At 40.3% G+C, this 19,373-nt stretch overlaps 1 protein-coding gene across 4 annotated transcripts in view; it reads left to right on the top strand.

Annotated features, from left to right (window-relative positions):
* Nucleotides 1-19,373, top strand: part of LOC126210577 (zinc finger matrin-type protein CG9776-like) — a 268,553-nt gene that overhangs the window by 141,357 nt on the left and 107,823 nt on the right. For all 4 annotated transcript variants that reach the window (XM_049939841.1, XM_049939842.1, XM_049939843.1 and 1 more), the window contains one exon: nt 3,000-3,118. In XM_049939841.1, coding sequence (XP_049795798.1) covers nt 3,000-3,118 — 119 coding nt within the window. The remainder of the gene's footprint in view (nt 1-2,999; nt 3,119-19,373) is intronic.

Raw genomic sequence — 19,373 nt, 5'->3', positions numbered from 1 at the left:
TATTTCCAGATATAAGGTTCTCCTTTAGTCTTGAAGCAGGGGCAGGTTGGTTTTTGTTGGGACATCTTTTAGTCTTCTTGGTCTGTGACCCTATGATTGCCCCCACCCTTTTTTTCCTCCCAATTTTTAGGTTTGGTCTCACCTTTTATGTCTTTACTGTGTGTTTAATGACCATTATTGTATAATTTGACTCTCCTGGCTGTATCCGTCCATTTTTAGCAGACTCTTGTTCTTTTGACTCACTTCATAGGACTGATGACTTTGCCATTTGATCCCATAACCCCTCTCAGTTAAATCAATCAATCAATCAGTGCCCACAAACAATCGCTTCACACATACTGCTTTACGAAAGGCTGCATTGTCAAACAATTGGGTGAGTAATGAAAAAAATGAGGTGACACCTAACTCTGTGGCCTGTTTGCCTTACGTAGGTGGCGTTTCCAACAGAATTGGTTGGGCTCTGCGGAAAGACAGTGTGAAGTGTACTTTTCATTCATTGTCTAAGATAAGGTCTATATCAGTCAGATCATCAGAACCAAGGACGACTGGTATATTGAGAATATGCATCACACATGCTTGCATTAGACAAGCATATCTGCTATTGCAGAACAGTCTTGGCACCGGTAATCCCATGGAACCTAACAACACAGAGAATCTGACATGCAATTCCAGGTATTGGGATAGTGTTAAGAATTAATACTACGTGCTCAACTAGTTGGTAATTAACATTTGGTATCAATAATTGCTGATGTTGCTCATCTTTGGTTTTGTGGCGGCATTAGTTGTTCACTGTGTGTGTGTGTGTGTGTGTGTGTGTGTGTGTGTGTGTGTGTGTGTTGCAGGAGGTCACGCACTTGCATGCTCTTGGGTGTGTGTATGTTATCTCCCTGCAGGCGCTCCTCATATCAAGGCACGCGTGTGAGTACGTGTGTGTATGTTATCTTTCTGAATGTACTCCTCATATCATGGTCTCTCATTTAATTTTGTTTTGAAAATGATGGCATGTGTACGCCACACATATTGAAATATCAGTGGTTGCTGAAGACATGACTCGGCTGCATTCTTGTAATTGTTATAACATTCTCAAAGAATGTTTTGCATATCTGTTGACACATGTGCGAGCTTAAGATCAAGGCAAGCAAGGAGAAAGAATACGCTTTACCAAATCTTGAAAGGGGGGGGGGGGGGGGAACAAAACGCAGTATATTTTGTAAGCCTCCTGGTTTATATGAATCTGTCACTGAGATTCTCATTGCTCACTGCGATATCTGGGCTGAATACTACAAATTTAATTTTTAATTCAATCTTTTTGGCCAAATGTTTGAGTGGAGCGAAAACAACAAAACTTCTTATAAATTACACTGTGGGTTGCTATCTGAATTACGATATCCAAACAAAATGTCTGAAATGGACAAATCAGGTATCGGATTAGACCAGCATGAGGCCTAGTTTTGGGAGAAGAAGAAATTCTTTAAAATAATCAGGATAATTAAGCAAAATGTAAGTTGTGATTTGAGGCAAAACTGAAATATGTCACAAACAGCTGCTGTTAGCTATGTACATCAGATGTCAAAAGATTCACTACTTCAAGGCCTAGCTTTAGGTACATTAGTGTGGAAATCATGAAATTCTTTCTTTCATGTTGAAAAAATAAAATTAAAATTAAATTACAGCATAAATTGAAACTTCATTGCTTTCTCTTGATCAGTATACTCTTAATAATAACAGTATATTTTCATAGGTTTTCAGCTGTCAGTGTATGTTTCAAAAACTCATGACGCTGAACTGCATTTACTGGATTTTATTAGTGCTACTGGTTTTGGCCATAAGCCATCATCTGGTACCTAACAACACAACATTCCAATTTGTAGGACGACATTAGGACAACACAAATTGGCACATTGCAATCACATAATAATACACTTACAAAAATCGCTTAAGACATTTCATTTGTCTTGAATATTGAAACACAAAGCATCGAATATTTTAATCCACATGAAATGTTAAATAAAAAAAATTCGTTCTTAGCATTTACAAGTGCTGCCCAGAAAAGACATAATGAAACTCATACAACAAAGTCTTAGTTGACCATGTTACTTTGTAAAGACTGTGGATGTAACATTTTATACATTACAGTACTGTACTAATTATAGTACAGACTGGACAAGGTTCATCCCTGGAACCAGCAAACATGCACTTGCCCTACCATTTTCGCCTGCAGTCATTAGCAGTGCTTCACAGTTGAAAGCTTGCAACAACATTGTGAGCTATCATGGATCTTCTTACACTGTTTAAACCAGTGGCCTATAAGCAGTCTTCTCTATAGATAAGCTACACATTCCTAAAATTCTGCCAATAAATCAAAGTTGTCCATTCGCCTTCCCTAACATCATTTGTACTTGCTCGTTCCATTTCGTATTACTTTGCAACATTATGCTTAGATATTTGATTGATTTGACTGTGTTAAGTAGCACACCTCAGATACTGTGTTCTAACATTATGATTTTATTTTTTGATACCCACATTCATTAACATAAATTTTTCTACTTGAGATGTTGTCAGGTATTGTATGTTGTTGTGTGAGAACTCTACAAGTATTTTTTGTTTTATTGTTAAGAGCCAACTTATAATTAGTCGCTGTTTATTTAAATGATAAATAAAACATTGTTTACTTTCAGCTTCTGTTAGATTTTATGAAAAAAAACCTTCAGCATCTAAAAGTCTTGCAGACCTGTGTACTTGTAACAGATTTGTTTTTTTAACACCATGAATAACTGAATTTGGTCACTTATATTTGTAGAATTCTTCAAAAAACTGATCTCGTAATCTTACGTGAGCTGTTGTGCACAGTTGTTTGTGACCATTTTTGCGCTTTGAAGTTTATACAGACACTTGGATGTATGAGGTTTTACTGGTACGTATACATATCTAGCATTTGAAATAAGCGCTTTAGTCTTCAACAATGTTGCTGAAGTTTTTGTTTGTTTCATTTGCTTCAGGTCTGCAATTTTTTGTGTCAGCCACTGCTTGGTTTTGTAAGCTGTGCAGCACCTGGATGGGCGACCTCCACTGTGCGTCAGTGCACTTGAAGGGCAAGTCACACTCAGAAAAATATGCCGTAAGTTCCCTCTAACATTTTTATCATGCATATATGTGCTTCTCACTTACGGGGGCAGATACAACTTAAGATTTTCAAGAAGCTGATTTTTCAAAATTATTTTTTCCTTGTGCTTCAGATGTTTAGGAACATTTTAGTGAAAAAATATTACAATACCTGTAAATAGTTTTTATGTTATGGAGTAAATAGTAAAGCAATGCTTCCAATCTGCCCGTTGAAACCCCACCCTAAGAGTAACTTTAAATTTTCCTTGTGTCTAATTGTGCATTTAACAAAATTTCTCGTATTATATGCAGTTTTGAAGCTAAATTTCTCATACTTTGCAGTCAACTTGCGTGAAGTTTGTACAAAGGTATATAGCTCTCTGTCAGAAAACCTCTATGTGGTAAAAAGAGACTGACAGACAAATCCCATCACAAACACAACCACCTCATAATATGGGAAAACATTTAGAAAAATTCTGATTATGTTATTAACATGAGAGCAGCTACATGTGCTGTGTGGTATCACAACTGTTCTTCTGATTCCAACACGATGCTTTATTTTTGTCCAAAGGAAAATGAGTCATGGTGACCGTATCAACATATAATATCTGACAGAACTGTTAATAGCTGTAGGCACAAAAGTACCTTACCACCTTCAGGGTTTGAAGCTGTCAGGCCTGTGTTTAAGAATTTAGCTGCCACAGAGCGCTTAAAAAAATGCGTTGGAACTGATAAACAAAATGTGAACGAGTCACTGAACAGTAAAATATGGAAAGTTTGTCCCAAAACTGGATTTTGTGGGGAAGTGGTTATTAAAATTGCAGCTAATACTGCAATAATTAAATTCAATGAAGGCATGAAAGGTAGACTGGAAGTAATTACACTGTTACGAACTGAGTTTGTAATGTTTGGTAAATTTGCATTGGACCAAGTGGATACAATGGGAATAAAGTCGGCAGGGAGAAGGAAGCCAGAAACAACAAAAGAGACAAGAAAAAGAAAGAGAGAGTTGAGATTGGAGATGGCAGACCACCAAGCATCATTAGAAGACAAACTGCCTATTGGCTTCTGTCTCGGGTTCTTCGGCCGACGTTCATGTAATGATTTTTCTGACGTTTCGCCAGCACGAGTGGCTGGCATTGTCAAAGCTTCACCCTCCATTGCCGGTGGTGAACTGGAGGCGAGCTCGCGGCCGCAGGCTATATGTACCTGGCGCGCCAACGTCCGAGGGCTTCTCCGCGGTCATTTCCGGTGCGGTTCTCCTCTTGCTACCTGCGACGGTCGTTTGCTGCAGTACGGGAAGCCAGGATCCGTTTACCTTAAGGCTTTCCTCTTTCTTGTTGAAACTGTTCGCGTGTTTTTGGATTTCTACAGCTTCTCTGAACAAGCGCGTGTGATAGTGCTTCTCTACAGCCAGAACTTCCGTGTCGGCGAATTTTATAACGTGGTCGGTCTCATTCAGTGCGTGCTCTGCCACGGCCGATTTCTCCACCTGCCCCAACCTGCAATGTCGCTTGTGCTCTTTGATCCTGGTGTTAATGGATCGTCCAGTCATTCCGACATAAACTTTTCCGCAAGTGCAAGGTATGCGGTATATTCCCGACATTGCAAGTGGGTCTCTTTTCTCCTTCGCCGATCTAAGACACTCTTTGATCTTCCTTGTCGGTTTGAAAATCGTCTTTACGCCATGTTTGCGCAATATACGGCCGATTCTGTCCGTCACTCTGGGAATGTATGGCAAAAAGGCCGTACCCGACATTTCTTTTTCTGGTTCGCCGACACGGAAGTTCTGGCTGTAGAGAAGCACTATCACACGCGCTTGTTCAGAGAAGCTGTAGAAATCCAAAAACACGCGAACAGTTTCAACAAGAAAGAGGAAAGCCTTAAGGTAAACGGATCCTGGCTTCCCGTACTGCAGCGAACGACCGTCGCAGGTAGCAAGAGGAGAACCGCACCGGAAATGACCGCGGAGAAGCCCTCGGACGTTGGCGCGCCAGGTACATATAGCCTGCGGCCGCGAGCTCGCCTCCAGTTCACCACCGGCAATGGAGGGTGAAGCTTTGACAATGCCAGCCACTCGTGCTGGCGAAACGTCAGAAAAATCATTACATGAACGTCGGCCGAAGAACCCGAGACAGAAGCCAATAGGCAGTTTGTCAACAAGTGGCCACGAAAGCCTTAACAATTTTGTATCATTAGAAGAGCCAACCTACTCTGCTGGTGACTTTTGATTTACATTAATACAACAACAAAGGCATGAAAAATGCATAGCAATGTTTCACTCATTTCCTGCACTTCACATTTTTGTTATCTGTTTCCCTCGAAACTCAAAAACTAAATAACATAGAACTTTGAAATTTATTGGGTATATGTAACTATATATTATCAACAGAATCCACCAAAATCCGATCATTCTGATGAATAGCCTCTCAGTTGAAAACATATTACATTGTTTAAAAAGTTCAATAAATTAAATTCATAATTTGAAAAAATTAAATATATTATTTATTGTGATATCTAACTGAAAGAGCACTGTATTTGTAGATATGTATTTTGCCAATAAAGTAAACTAAGCTCAACATTAAAAAGTTTAAATTACTCTGGGCATGAGAAAAATGCTATAGTACTATTTTGTGACCACTCCAATATCGAAACAGCTTAAAAGGGAGTAAAAATGGTTTCTTTATCATAGATTATCTTTTTATCCTGTGTAAGAAGACCAGCTGTTTGGGCATGTCAACTTTTATTCTTGTAAGTTTCTAGCATTTGTAGACTTAGAGAAAGCTTTTGACAATGTTAACTGGAATACTCTCTTTCAAATTCTGAAGGTGGCAGGGGTAAAATACAGGGAGCGAAAGGCTATTTACAATTTGTACAGAAACCAGATGGCAGTTATAAGAGTCGAGGGGCATGAAAGGGAAGCAGTGGTTGGGAAAGGAGTGAGACAGGGTTGTAGCCTCTCCCCGATGTTATTCAATCTGTATATTGAGCAAGCAGTAAAGGAAACAAAAGAAAAATTCGGAGTAGGCATTAAAATTCATGGAGAAGAAGTAAAAACTTTGAGGTTCGCCGATGACATTGTAATTCTGTCAGAGACAGCAAAGGACTTGGAAGAGCAGTTGAACGGAATGGACAGTGTCTTGAAAGGAGGATATAAGATGAATATCAACAAAAGCAAAACGAGGATAATGGAATGTAGTCAAATTAAATCGGGTGATGCTGAGGGGATTAGATTAGGAAATGAGACACTTAAAGTAGTAAAGGAGTTTTGCTATTTAGGGAGTAAAATAACTGATGATGGTCGAAGTAGAGAGGATATAAAATGTAGACTGGCAATGGCAAGGAAATTGTTTCTGAAGAAGAGAAATTTGTTAACATCGAGTATAGATTTAAGTGTCAGGAAGTCGTTTCTGAAAGTATTTGTATGGAGTGTAGCCATGTATGGAAGTGAAACATGGACGATAACTAGTGTGGACAAGAAGAGAATAGAAGCTTTCGAAATGTGGTGCTACAGAAGAATGCTGAAGATAAGGTGGGTAGATCACGTAACTAATGAGGAGGTATTGAATAGGATTGGGGAGAAGAGAAGTTTGTGGCACAACTTGACTAGAAGAAGGGATCGGTTGGTAAGACATGTTTTGAGATATCAAGGGCTCACAAATTTAGCATTGGAGGGCAGCGTGGAGGGTAAAAATCGTAGAGGGAGACCAAGAGATGAATACACTAAGCAGATTCAGAAGGATGTAGGTTGCAGTAGGTACTGGGAGATGAAGAAGCTTGCACAGGATAGAGTAGCATGGATAGCTGCATCAAACCAGTCTCAGGACTGAAGACCACAACAACAACAACAACAAGTTTTCTGTGGTAGAAAAAAAATGTTGAATATTGTCAAATTTTTGCTACCTTAAGCTGATCTGCCCTTTAACATTTTCAAATACCTAAATTACAAATTTTCCCTTCTTGATGAGTAGTTTAACATTTTAAGTCATCTTCAAACCGTGTATCCAGCTGTTTTCCAAATCATTCTCTGTACTTTAAAAATTTATGAGGGTGTTCTGTCGATATTCTTTTAGAACTCGACTTCAGGTAGATTTTTACAACACATTTTCTGTGATCATAATTTTGCTTATATCATTCTCTGTTGAAAATATGAACTTCAGTTAACAGAAACAGATTGACTTGAAATTATCTTGAATAATGTTAATTTCACCAAAGTGTGATGTGTCAACTGGAATCCTTTTATGAGATAAATATAAAGTGGATAGCTATTACAGAATTCCAGTATGAGCAATCAATTACCTCTCAACAAAATTATGACTCATATATTATAGTTTTTGTTTACTCAATTTCTTTATGTAATAAGTATGCCTTATCCTCCCACTGAATGGTTGTTATCAGAATGCATTTTTATAGCCAATTCACTTTAGCTGAACTAGTAAGCCCTTTCCCAGGAATGATCTCAAACAGAACTACAAAAAATGAATATGTTGCTTTCCAAAGTTTTTGGGGTGACATATTCTTTAATAGTATCTCACCTTAGCAACAATAATATCCTCAGAAAATCACAGTCTGGATTCCAAAAAGAGTTGCTCTACTGAGAATGTAATTTACATGTTTACTCACCAGATTTTACAAGTATTGAATAATAAAATAGCAGTAGTTGGTATTTTTTGCCACCTGTCTAAAGCATTTGACTGTGTGAATCACAGTATTTTTCCTAGATAAGTCGGAAGTTTTGTGGGATTGATGGTGCAGCCAAACAATAGATAATGTCATATTCAACCAAGTGCAGGAAGTTGTACTTAGTAATTCAACCAATGTAGTTCGAGGATGTAATTCTAACTGGGGAGAAATCACATATGGGGAACCCCTAGGCTCAGTCTTAGGTCCACTGTTGTTCCTCGTATATGTAAACAACCTTCCGTCTAATATGCAGAATTATTTCTTTTTGCAGATTACACTAGTATTGTAATCAACCCAAGAATACATACAGAAACAGAAGGAATGCTAAAAAGTGCTCTTGAAAGTATTGCTGATTGGTTTTCTTCAAATGGTCTCGCCCTTAATTTTAAAAAAACGCAGCATATTTAGTTCTGCACATCTTAGGACACTACACCAATGATAAGTGTAACACAGGGTGAAGAAATAAAAAATAGGGTGGAACTTCAAAATTCTTAGGTGTCCACATTGAGATAATGTAAATGAGAAAAAGTACGTTTTGGAACTCCTAAGACAACTTAGTACAGGCACATTTGCACTTAGAATCATTGAAAATCTCGGGGAGTGGCAAATCAGTAAGTTGATATATTTTGCATATTTTCATTCTATAATGTCATATGGAATAATGTTTAAAGATAACCCATCCTTAAGAAAGTAAGTCTTCGTTACTCAAAAACATGCTGTGGTATTTACCCACGATCATCTTGTAGAAATCTGTTTAAGGAGTTGGGTATTCCGACTACTTCTTCACTTTATATTATATTTACCCCGTCATGAAGTTCATTGTAAGTAATCCACTACAGTTCAAAAGGAACAATGATATACATAATTACAATACCAGAAGGAAAAATTATGTTCATTAATCCACATTAAGGTTATCTTTAGCAGGAAATGGGGTGAACAGTGCTACAACTAAAGTTTTTGATCACTTAACCCTTGATATAAAATGTGCGACAGACAGCAAAGTGAAATTGAAACCAACTGAAAAAATTTCTTCTTGATAACTTCTCCTATTCTATAGAATATATATTTGGTGGTGGGTAGGAATCACAAAAAAAAGTATAAATGTCAGCATTAATTTATGATATGAATGAAAAATGTCTCAGTCCACATCAATATGATTTATCTTGCAAAATGAGCCATGGTACATGAAACTAACAAACATCAATGAAAAATAATTACCTGACAAGTGATTATTTGCTCATTTATGTGAACCGCAACTCTTTACATGTGCCTGTCTTACCACTTAACTAACATACAGTGTAACCTGTCTTTTACGTTCCAGAAATCAATGTTTTCCCCCCGTTTACGACATTTCTTATCGTTCCCGTCACATTTCCTATGTCCACAATGTTAATTTGCACCTGATTTTGTCTCAACGTATTTATAATTTTCCCGCAGTTTACGCATTACAAAAAAAATGATGTTGACCATCCAGTAGTATCTACAAATATTACATGGTTAAGTTTCTTGACACCAGGGCGCTCTACTCATCGGATTTGAACATGCAAACGTGTAAAAGTTGAAACAATTCGTGCCGTATCTCCTGCCACTGCCAAGCTCTACTTGGCGTGGTGGCTGGTGGGAGTAACTAGGTTCTTTCGAATAATGATATCATGACCAATCACAACTATTTCCAGACTCTCTCTACTGTGCAAACGCAATTTCGTGATTGTTGTGACCATCGTGACACCTTTGTTGAACCATATTTAGCATGTTCGGCATTTGGCCATTTGTAGCTTTAGTTAAAACTATCATTCACTTTACTTTGCATTTTAGTGAAAACACAGTGCCAGTTACATATTGTTTTCATGCTGAACAAAACATGTTTCGAGAATTTATTCTCATTGTCAAGTGCAGTATTTACATATGTATTTTTTGTAATGTTACACATTGTGAGTGATAGTTTGTGTGTGTGTATGATTCCCCACATAACTGAGGAGGCATAGTACCCGATAACCTCAAAAAGATGACTATTATGCAAGAGATGCAGAATAATATATATTCAGACATCACACAAAGTTCTTATGTACATATTTGCACTTGACAACAAGAAAAAATAAACAAGTCCCTGACATGTCTTTTGATGCCTGTTGTGTAAATATCATACATAAAGTGCGAAAATGCGAGGGGGTATCCTATATGTAACTTTTACAGCTTAAAACATTATTTCCCACATTTTAAATTTGCCCACATTTTACACAATGTATGAAGCCCCTTGAAAAGTGTAAAGGCTGGGTTTCACTGTATTTCAGTGCAAACCCTTAAACTGAGTATTTCTGATATGACCTGATAATCTGTGCTCTTGCCAGGTGGGGTACTGCTGTAGTGTTTTCCACAGGTAAATTAAAAAAGTTTTCAGCCAGAAATTAGTATCAAGATTTTTCAGTAATAGTGAGTCGCTAAACTTGCAGAACAAACAAAGCAGAGAGAGAGAGAGAGAGAGAGCTGGCTGATTATTAACTGGGCTGATATTTCAAACCAAAGATAGCTATCTAGCTAACTGTCAATCGATGAGCATCTTCTGCACAGCACTCAAAGCATAAAGAGGAGGTTTAATCAATAAAAACTTAGACTCGTGTTGTAGAAAATATTGATCAGTAAAATTAAAGCTGTTATTAACTCGTTGAGATTGGTCTGGCTGTCACAGTGCTTTACTAGATGCAGTCCTATTGGAGGTGGTGTTTTTGTGCACACTAATCACTTATACTGTTGCCCAACTCTATTAAAAGCTGAATAGCACCATATTAATTTCTTCCTTTTCATAGCTAGCAAATGGTACTCCAGTTACAGTTCATTATTGTGAGTCATCTTGTTTAGGGCCGGACATGAGTGAGATTTGTTTTCTTTGAGTGTAAGGTTCAGTTTTGCAAGTAGTGAATACTGAATTAATTCACTGTAATGATTGTAGCACATTAGAACACCTTTCATAAACTTCATTATCTGCATATCAATAATTATCGTCATTTCATTCCACACTGAACCCTGTAACTTCCACGAAAAAACTCGTACTCACATATTGCGAGATGCTGCTACTTCTCGACAGCCACGAGTGACATTGTCAACTGTTAGACGAAGCTCTGCCAGATATTGCATTCCACTCACAAGAGTTGCAAATAACCAAAAAGTGAAAAAAAAAGTTATATAAAAACTCCTGTAACTCAACTTCAGGACATCGAAACCTCACGCATTCCTATGTCTCTTCACAACCCGTAACAGTGGATGTATAATGGAAGCAGAAGAATTTTGTCATCATCCTCGAATAAGAGCACTTTAAATTTTCACAACCTATCTTTCAAGGATATCCGTATAAGTTCCCTGAGCACCTCTGTCAGGCTTTTGTATCTGATACTTCGACCTGCTGCAGTTCAGCCAGGTTGTATCTGAATTCCAAAATTACATGTCAGCTCTCGTACGCTTAATTGATAGAGTCTATGAGTTGAAGCAATACTCTAAAATAAGGTATTTAAGCTTCTTGTATGCACTGCACTTTTGCAAAGCTTTCCCAACAAATCTGTGTTGTGTAGTAGTCTTCCTTACTGCAGACTTACCATGTTTATTCCATTTCATATCATCTACCAATGTCGTTCATTCTTAGATCTTCCTGAAACAAAAAAAGGCTTATGTTTAGGTTCTGAGTAAGTGATCTGTCTTCTGAAAATCAACAGCTTCAAAAGTGTTCAGGCAAGCTGATGAAATGTCCTTCCAGGGTCCTTTCGAATGGAGAGAATAAATCACCATGAAAATTTTAAAATAAATATACAGGGTGTCCCATTTATCTTGATCACACTAGATAACTGTTTGTCCAGATGCAAATTACAAAACGTTTCAAGCAAATGTTCTTTAGCCGTCAGGGGGACATCAATCAGCATGATTGCCTTCATTGTTGCTTTGTGTTTTTACAAAGATATGAACAACAATATGACTTTTTTAAATGGCACCCGGTATTTTTTATTCGGTAATTCATTTCCTCTCCTAAAGACCTAGTCAGAAATGTATCACAGTTTACCATTCACTAAAACACAACGTTATTAATTACGTAACTCAACACTGACGTTGACGCTCCCAGCGCTTAGTGCAGGTACTCGGGGTAATGGAACACATCCACGTGCTGACATTGACAGAGGACAAATTTAAACATAAGTAGAATGCACACCCGTCAACCATCGTCATTTGAAGAGTTGTGTGAGTAGAATGTACACCAACGAAGAGAAGGTAGAAATGCTACTCATCTGTGGGGAGTGTAAATTAGCAGAACAGTAATTGCAATACCGTTTCTTATGTACGGGTACATTTAGTACAGTAGTTTAGTCCTTTTAAACACTGTTGTATAGAGTAGGCATACAGTAACGGCTGTCTTTCCTACAAACTAGATCCACATAACGTTTCTTTTATTGTTGTTGTTGAAGGTAGGCGAAATGCTGTGCAGGCAGTGGAACTGTACAGAGATTGATATCCTGACAAGAACCCACCTTCCCGATGGATGTTTTCTCGTCTTGTTGTGACGCTTCAGGAAACAGGAAGTTTCAACCCACGACAACGCAATCGTCATAGCACTCGCACAGACGAAGCTGCCAAAGTTATTGGTCTCGCTTTTGTTTGCTATGAATCCACATGTGAGCACATGACAGCTTGAACATGAGATTGGCATTCCTAAAACTAGTGTACATCATATTCTTACATGTCACCAGTTCCATGCTTACCATGTACACCCACACAAGAATTGCACGGGAATGATTTCCAGAATCGTGTACAGTTCTGTCGGTGGGCACAGTAGCAAATCCTCGGCAACCCAAACGTCTCCTCCGATGTTCTATTTACCAATGAATGTTCCTTCTCAAACAAATGACAGGTAAACACAAGGAACGTGCACTGTTGGTCCAGCGACAACCCACGATGGCTTAGACAGTTGGAACATCACCTTCAGTGGAGAGTTAACGTCTGGTGTGGGATGCTTCGTACTACAATTATTGGCCCTTATTTCATCAGTGGTAGTCTAAACGGCACAGTGTATGCCAACTTCCTCAGACGAATTCTTGCTCCTCTTCTGGATGAAGTCCCGCTAAGAACCAGAACGATTATGTGGTATCGACACGGTGGATGTCCAGCACATGCCACCTTGCGTGCACGTAGTGTTCTGAACCGAATGTATCCTTCCAGATGGATTGGTCGAGGAGGAACAGTTACTTGCCCTGCTAGGTCTCCTGATTTAAATCCTCTGGACTTTTTTCTTTGGGGATGCATTAAAGACGTCTAACACGATATTCCAACAACTCCAGAGGACATGCAGGAACATACCGTGCTTGCTCGTAATTCTATTCAGCGGGCAACACTGAAAGCAGTAAATAATTATTTCGTTCAATGAGTGCACCTGTGTATAGGTGTCCAGGGTCACCACTCTGAGCGCCTTTGAATGTTCTACTCCTGAGTAGTGGCACAGGAGAGTCAAAGTCAGTTTTGTGTTATGTGTTTGCTTGGTCTTCATTTGTTTTCTGGCAACTCCAGCAAGTGGATCCCAGACTCAAAGTCAGTGTTGTGTTATGCAATGAATGGTACACTGTGATACATTTTTGAATAGGTCTTTAGGGCAGGAAATGCATTGCCGAACAAAAAACACAGGGTGCCATTTAAAAGTCATACTGCTGTTCATATCTTTAAAAAAAAAAAAAAAAAAAAAAGAAAGAAAGAAAGAAAAGAAAAAGAGAGCTACAATGAAGGCAATGATGTTGATTGATGTCCCACTGACAGCTAAAGAACATTTGCTTGAAACATTTTGTAATCTGCATCTGGACAAACAGTTATTTAAGGTGGTCAAGATAAATGGGACACCCTGTATATTGCACACACGGCAAAAAAGTCACAATTAATGAAATATTCTGGGCTGTTATGCCATGGTTAGCTAGATTCAACATTAAAACTCAACATTTCACCCCCATCTGCGGTGGCCAGTTTCCAGGGGAATCGTAGCTGATTTACATCCTGGCTCACTGCTAACTGCCTTGAACACTCGTGTACAATTGGCCATTGTTGGCAGGAGAAAACGCACATAAAGATTAAAGAAATGTGCAACCTCTTGGAGCCAGTGGCTCCTTCTTCTGGTAGAAGCCTTGAAGCCTTCTCATCTTGCGTGGTAAGTCTCCCCTGACCCAGGGTTCTGGGCAACTATTCCAAACTCTCTCTGTTCACTAAACATTGCCTGTGCTTTTCCTTCATCTCTCTTCCTTCCCCTTCAGCTCTTCTGCCAGAAGCAAGAAGAGGCCACTGGCTCCAAAACCTTGCACACTTCTTTAACCTTTTGTATGTGTTTCCCCCTGCTGCCATTTGGTGTGTAGATTTTTGCAATCTATCCAATTATATTAAATTTTCAAAAGTTGGCTATTTTTGTTCATAAATTTCAAATTTTGTCACGCTATGTGCCTGAAGATAAAACCTTAGTGCTTTGAAATTGACTGTTAAAAAAAAGTGGTGATTGGTGAGTATTTTGACTGCAATGTTTGCTTTAGCAAAAACTTCAACTTCTTTTGGCTCTATTTAAGCTTTCAACAAGTGATTGTTTCTGTTGAGAAGCAGCAGCATATTCCCATTGGTGCACAAGAGCATCTCTCATTTAAGATGTTCCTCAACATTATTTTTCTTTTTCCACCTAGTTCGATTGTCATAAAAGTGCAAACTATTGATTTTTACCTTTAACGGGCCTTCATAGCCATGCGACACATATGTATGTGTCAGTGCCACAGATAGAAGAACCCGTAACAAAACTTGCTGCTCTTCTTTGAATCATCTTCTCTCTTTCCTGTATCAATTCTATCTGGTACAGATCCCAGCATGATGAGCAATATTCAAGTATTGATTAAACCACTGTTTTATAAGCTTGATGGGCTAAATTTCTTTCTGTGTATGTATTCATAATACATTACATTTGTTCATGTTGAGAGAGTCAATTGCCATTTCCTGCACCAATCGTCTGCAGCTCCTCCCCCATTTCACCACAATTTTTGAGCATTACAACTTCTCTGTATATCACAGCATCATCCACGGAAAACCTAATGGTCAGTGAAAGCTTTGCTGCCTTTAAGAAAAAATCCTTTGACGAGCTAGAGTACAAATACAAGCATGCACAAGGACCCCCCCCCCCTCCCCCCACCACACACACACACACACACACACACACACACACACACACCTCTGTGTGCCTATACTGTGCTGGCTGGACAGATAATTCCGTCGTTGTAACTTTGGCAGATGAACTGGAGTCAGGTAGTATTGGAAGGGGTGGGTAGAGGGAGAAAAAAGCAGGAAATAGGAGGAAGTATTGGTGGTCCAGCCAGCGCAGTGTTGGTGAACAGGTGAGTGTGCAGGGGGGGGGGGGGGGTCTCTCCTTTAATATTAAATTATTTACTTTCTATCAGAACTTCCCTTACTATAAGGGCCATTCAAAAAGAAACGAGCCAGAGGCATAATTAGAGAAACCAGTACCTGTATGTTAAAAGTATTGGCCCTGGCTGTTGAGACACTTGTCCCACTGTGACACAAGGCAGTGAATGGCTGTCTCATAAAATTCCCGGGACTGCAGTGTTAACCAGTTCCGCATGTACAGCTGGACGTCATCATCTGAGGTGAATCGTTTGCCCCTCAGAGCCTTTTTAAGGGGACCAAAAATTGCGTAATCACAGGGAGAGAGGTCCGGACTGTATGGAGGGCGGCCGAAAACTCCCATTTGAATTTCACCAGGAGTTCCGCGAACGTGTTGACCGTACAAGGCTTTGCATTGTCGTGGAGCAGAATGACCTCACAGGTGAGATTGCCTGGTTGTTTTGATTTGATCGCTTGGCGAAAGATGGTCAATGTTTGCGAGTAACTCTGGGCATTCACTGTAGTCCCGTGCTGCAGGAAGTGAATCAGAAGGGGGCCATCTTGGTCAAAGAAGATCCATCAGCATAATCTTTCCTGCACTTGTGTGGATGGATGGCCTTGGCTTTTTCTGGTGGTGGTGACCCTGGATGCTTCCATTGGAGACTTTGTCGTTTCGATTCTGGTTCGAAGTCATGACACTATGACTCATCTCCAGCCACCACTCGTTCCATGAATGCATTCCCTTCCCGAGAATAGCGCTTCAAATGAGCAAGACAGTGGGCCATTCGACATGTTTTCTGGCGTGGTTGAAGACTTTGGGGCACACACTTTGCACAAGTGCAGTCTTTCCTTAATGATGGTGTGAACACTTCCGATGCTTAATCCGACCACAGCAGCTACGGCTTTCACTGTCGCTCGGCAGTCCTGGGTAATGAGTGCATCCACCAACTGGATGATGTCATCAGTAATATCAGTGTGGTGCTCCAGTCAGTGCATCATCGGCTGACGACAACCGTCCTTCCCTGCAGTGCTTGTGCCACGCCTTGACCCTTGCAAGGGACATGCAGTGTTCGCTGTACACTTGTAACATTCATTGATGAATGTCCATTCCTCCTACTCCTTTTGCTGTCAGAAAGCGAACAACACCTCTTTGCTCTTCTGTTGACTCCTCCATGTCACTGTTTGCAATGTGACTGGTAGCATGGGACGATTGATGCACACTGCTGCTAGCTCTGTATAATCATGTGACGTGCATGCGTGCCCTCTAGTGACGGGTTGTAAACTTCCACACTCTGGTCAGAACCACACCTCACGACACATGCCACAATATTACTTTCCTGTAACAGGTTTGCGCATTCCAAACTCCGGCTCGTTTCTTTTTGAACACCCATATATATATATATAATTGCTGTAAACTGATGTTCCGTTTTATGATCCATGGAGACAATAGCCTTTGAATTATGTTACGCTCCATACTGTACATTTACATTTTTTGAGACAAGTTCATGTGTATTCTTATTTTATGACATGTTCTGCAGCCTTGAGCATCTCCTCACTATGGATCTGTGGGACAAAAATAAATATAATCTAATTTAATATCTCAGTACCATGTCATCTCTCTCTCTCTCTCTCTCTCTCTCTCTCTCTCTCTCTCTCTCTCTCTCTCTCAGCGCACTCTGAGGATGGATAATAGGATAAAGCTTTGTACAAGATCAGAGCCCTAGGTTGAAAGCTGGCATAAAGCAAATACAAAAATAGCAATGTTTTGAGAGTTTTGTAAACAATTATTCTTTTCTTGCATACCAATTTGTTGCGGGGGTTGGGTCATAGTTGATACCAGAAATAACTGAAATCAAAGCAGTAGATGGAAGATTCTGATTCTGGACCAGAATGGTGAAGTTTATTTCTATTGTCAGAAAAGTATTGACTGACATTTCTGGGTTGCAAATATCAGTATTTTTATTGATTGCCTTGCAAAGGGTAAATCAATAGCCAAATGAAAAAGGTGAAGTGAGGCCTGGACTGCAGAACCAAAAGAAATAGGGCAGCGAAGGAGGCTTTGGCAATGAGGCAGCTGAGAGATGTAAAGTACGCACTTCACGTATTTACCCTAGTCGCCTATTTGTCATCATAAGTCCATGTTGTTGTTGGAGTCGTCTCCTGTCAGAAGAATTATTTGATGCAGCTTTCCATTGTACTCTTCTCGTGAAAGCCACTTCATCTCTGCATAACTGGCGCTACCTACATCCATTTGAACCTGCTTACTTTATTCTGGACTTAATCTCACTTTGTAATTTTTACACCGCACCCTTCCTTGCATTACCAAATTGGTAATTTCTTAGTGCCTCAGAATGTGTCACACCAGCATATTCCTTCTTATAGTCAAGTTGTTCCATACATTTCCTTTCTTCTTGATGGGCACAGTACCTTCTCTTTATTTATTTCATTTCCATGTAATGTTACCCTCCATACAGATACTTTAAGATAAGACTTATTAAAATTTCAATTTACATTCAGTGTTATCAAATTTATATTTTTCTGGAATATCAACAATGTAGGAAAAGACAGATTGCTACTTACCCCATAAAGAAGATACGTCAAGTTGCAGACTGGCACGACTAAGAGACACTCGCATATGGCTTTCAACCATAGTCGTAATCAGTAAAAAGAGACAAGCACACAACATTGTTTGTATGTATCTCTCTTTACTGACCCCCAGGAGGCTCACAGTCCTTTCGTGAGTTTGCACATGGCGCACATGGGGCCCCGAGCTATTGCGGCCCATTCTTCATTCCTTGGCTGCATTTCCTTCTCCCTGCCCCCTCCCTCCCTATCCTCGCTCCTTCCCCGTTGCCACCTCCTTCCCCGTTGCCACCTCCTTCCCCGTTGCCACCTCCTTCCCCTCTCTCGGTGTTCTGATTTATGTCAACCTGGCTATCCACCTGGTTTCCTGTATTGGTTGCAGTTTTGTTCTTTATGCCTGGTCTTTCAACCTTTACGGCGTTTAGGTCCCCACTTGAGGTTTGACCTCCACTGCAAAATTTCCTGTTTTTAGTGTGAGCCATATGGGGAAGTACTCCCTCCCTAGCATCTACGGCGTGGATTCCTCTCCCCCCTTCCTTCCCCTCTCCCCTTCCCGACTGTAGCCCCCTTCCACCCTGCTAGGTCACCAGCACGTGTAGCCAGTACATGTGGTGGAGCTGTTATGTACCCATATAGCTGAGCTGCCCTGACAATACAGGGATCACACTACTGATACCTGAGCTGTTCCCTCCCCATGTATGCCTAGGACTAGTTGCTTGGCGCACGAAGTATCAAGCTGCAAAACCTGGATGTTCTCAAACGGCCGTCTCTTCGAATGGTGAAGGATCCTTGAATGCTGCTTCGTATGACCCGGCAACCTTCCCCTCCCTGGCTACACTGTGGGAGATGGGCCAGGCTCACCATCTTGGGATGAAACCCTTTCCCCATTACCTTATCTGTACTAGTATGGATGGGGATGTATTCACCGTGACAAAGCCATTGTTTTTCATGGAAAATATTGAGGCCAAGTTTGGTGATGTGGAGTCTCACGGTAAGATGCAGTTGGGCTCCCTGTTGATAAAAGCTGCTTCTGCCACCCAATCCGCAGCTCTTCGTGCCTGTGATAGTCTTGGCAATGTCCCAGTGTCTATCACTCCTCACCAGCCTCTGAATATGATCCAGGGAGTAATTTTTCATAGGGACCTCATCCTATAAACTGATGAGGAACTCCGGGCTAATCTGGAGTGGCATAGCATACATTTTGTTCAATGTGTGCAGAAGGGTCACAAAGACAACCTCACCGATACATCTCTCCACCTATGCAGTGCTTTCAGGCTTGTGTTTTGGGCACATGTCTTCCCTCTGTACAGTGGCCCCTTTGTGTGGTGACTGTGGCCACGCACTCCATGATGGAAGCCCCTGTGTTCTGCCGCCTGTGTGTGTCAATTGTGTTGACCACCACTCCCCTCACTCACCGCATTGCCCAGCTTACAAGAGAGGAAAGAAGATCCGAGAATACAAGTCCCTGGATTGCCTGTCTTATGCTGAGGCTCGCCAAAAGTGTGAGAGACTCCATCGAGTGTCACTATCTTCAACTTTTGCCTCTGTTACTTCCTCCTCCTCCTCCTCCTCCTCCTCCTCGTCCCCCCTCAACCCTACCCCATCCCTGTCCCACT

The sequence above is a fragment of the Schistocerca nitens genome, chromosome 10 (genome assembly GCF_023898315.1).
Source record: "Schistocerca nitens isolate TAMUIC-IGC-003100 chromosome 10, iqSchNite1.1, whole genome shotgun sequence".
Taxonomy (NCBI): domain Eukaryota; kingdom Metazoa; phylum Arthropoda; class Insecta; order Orthoptera; family Acrididae; genus Schistocerca; species Schistocerca nitens.
This window is presented reverse-complemented; position numbering and strand designations above follow the sequence as displayed.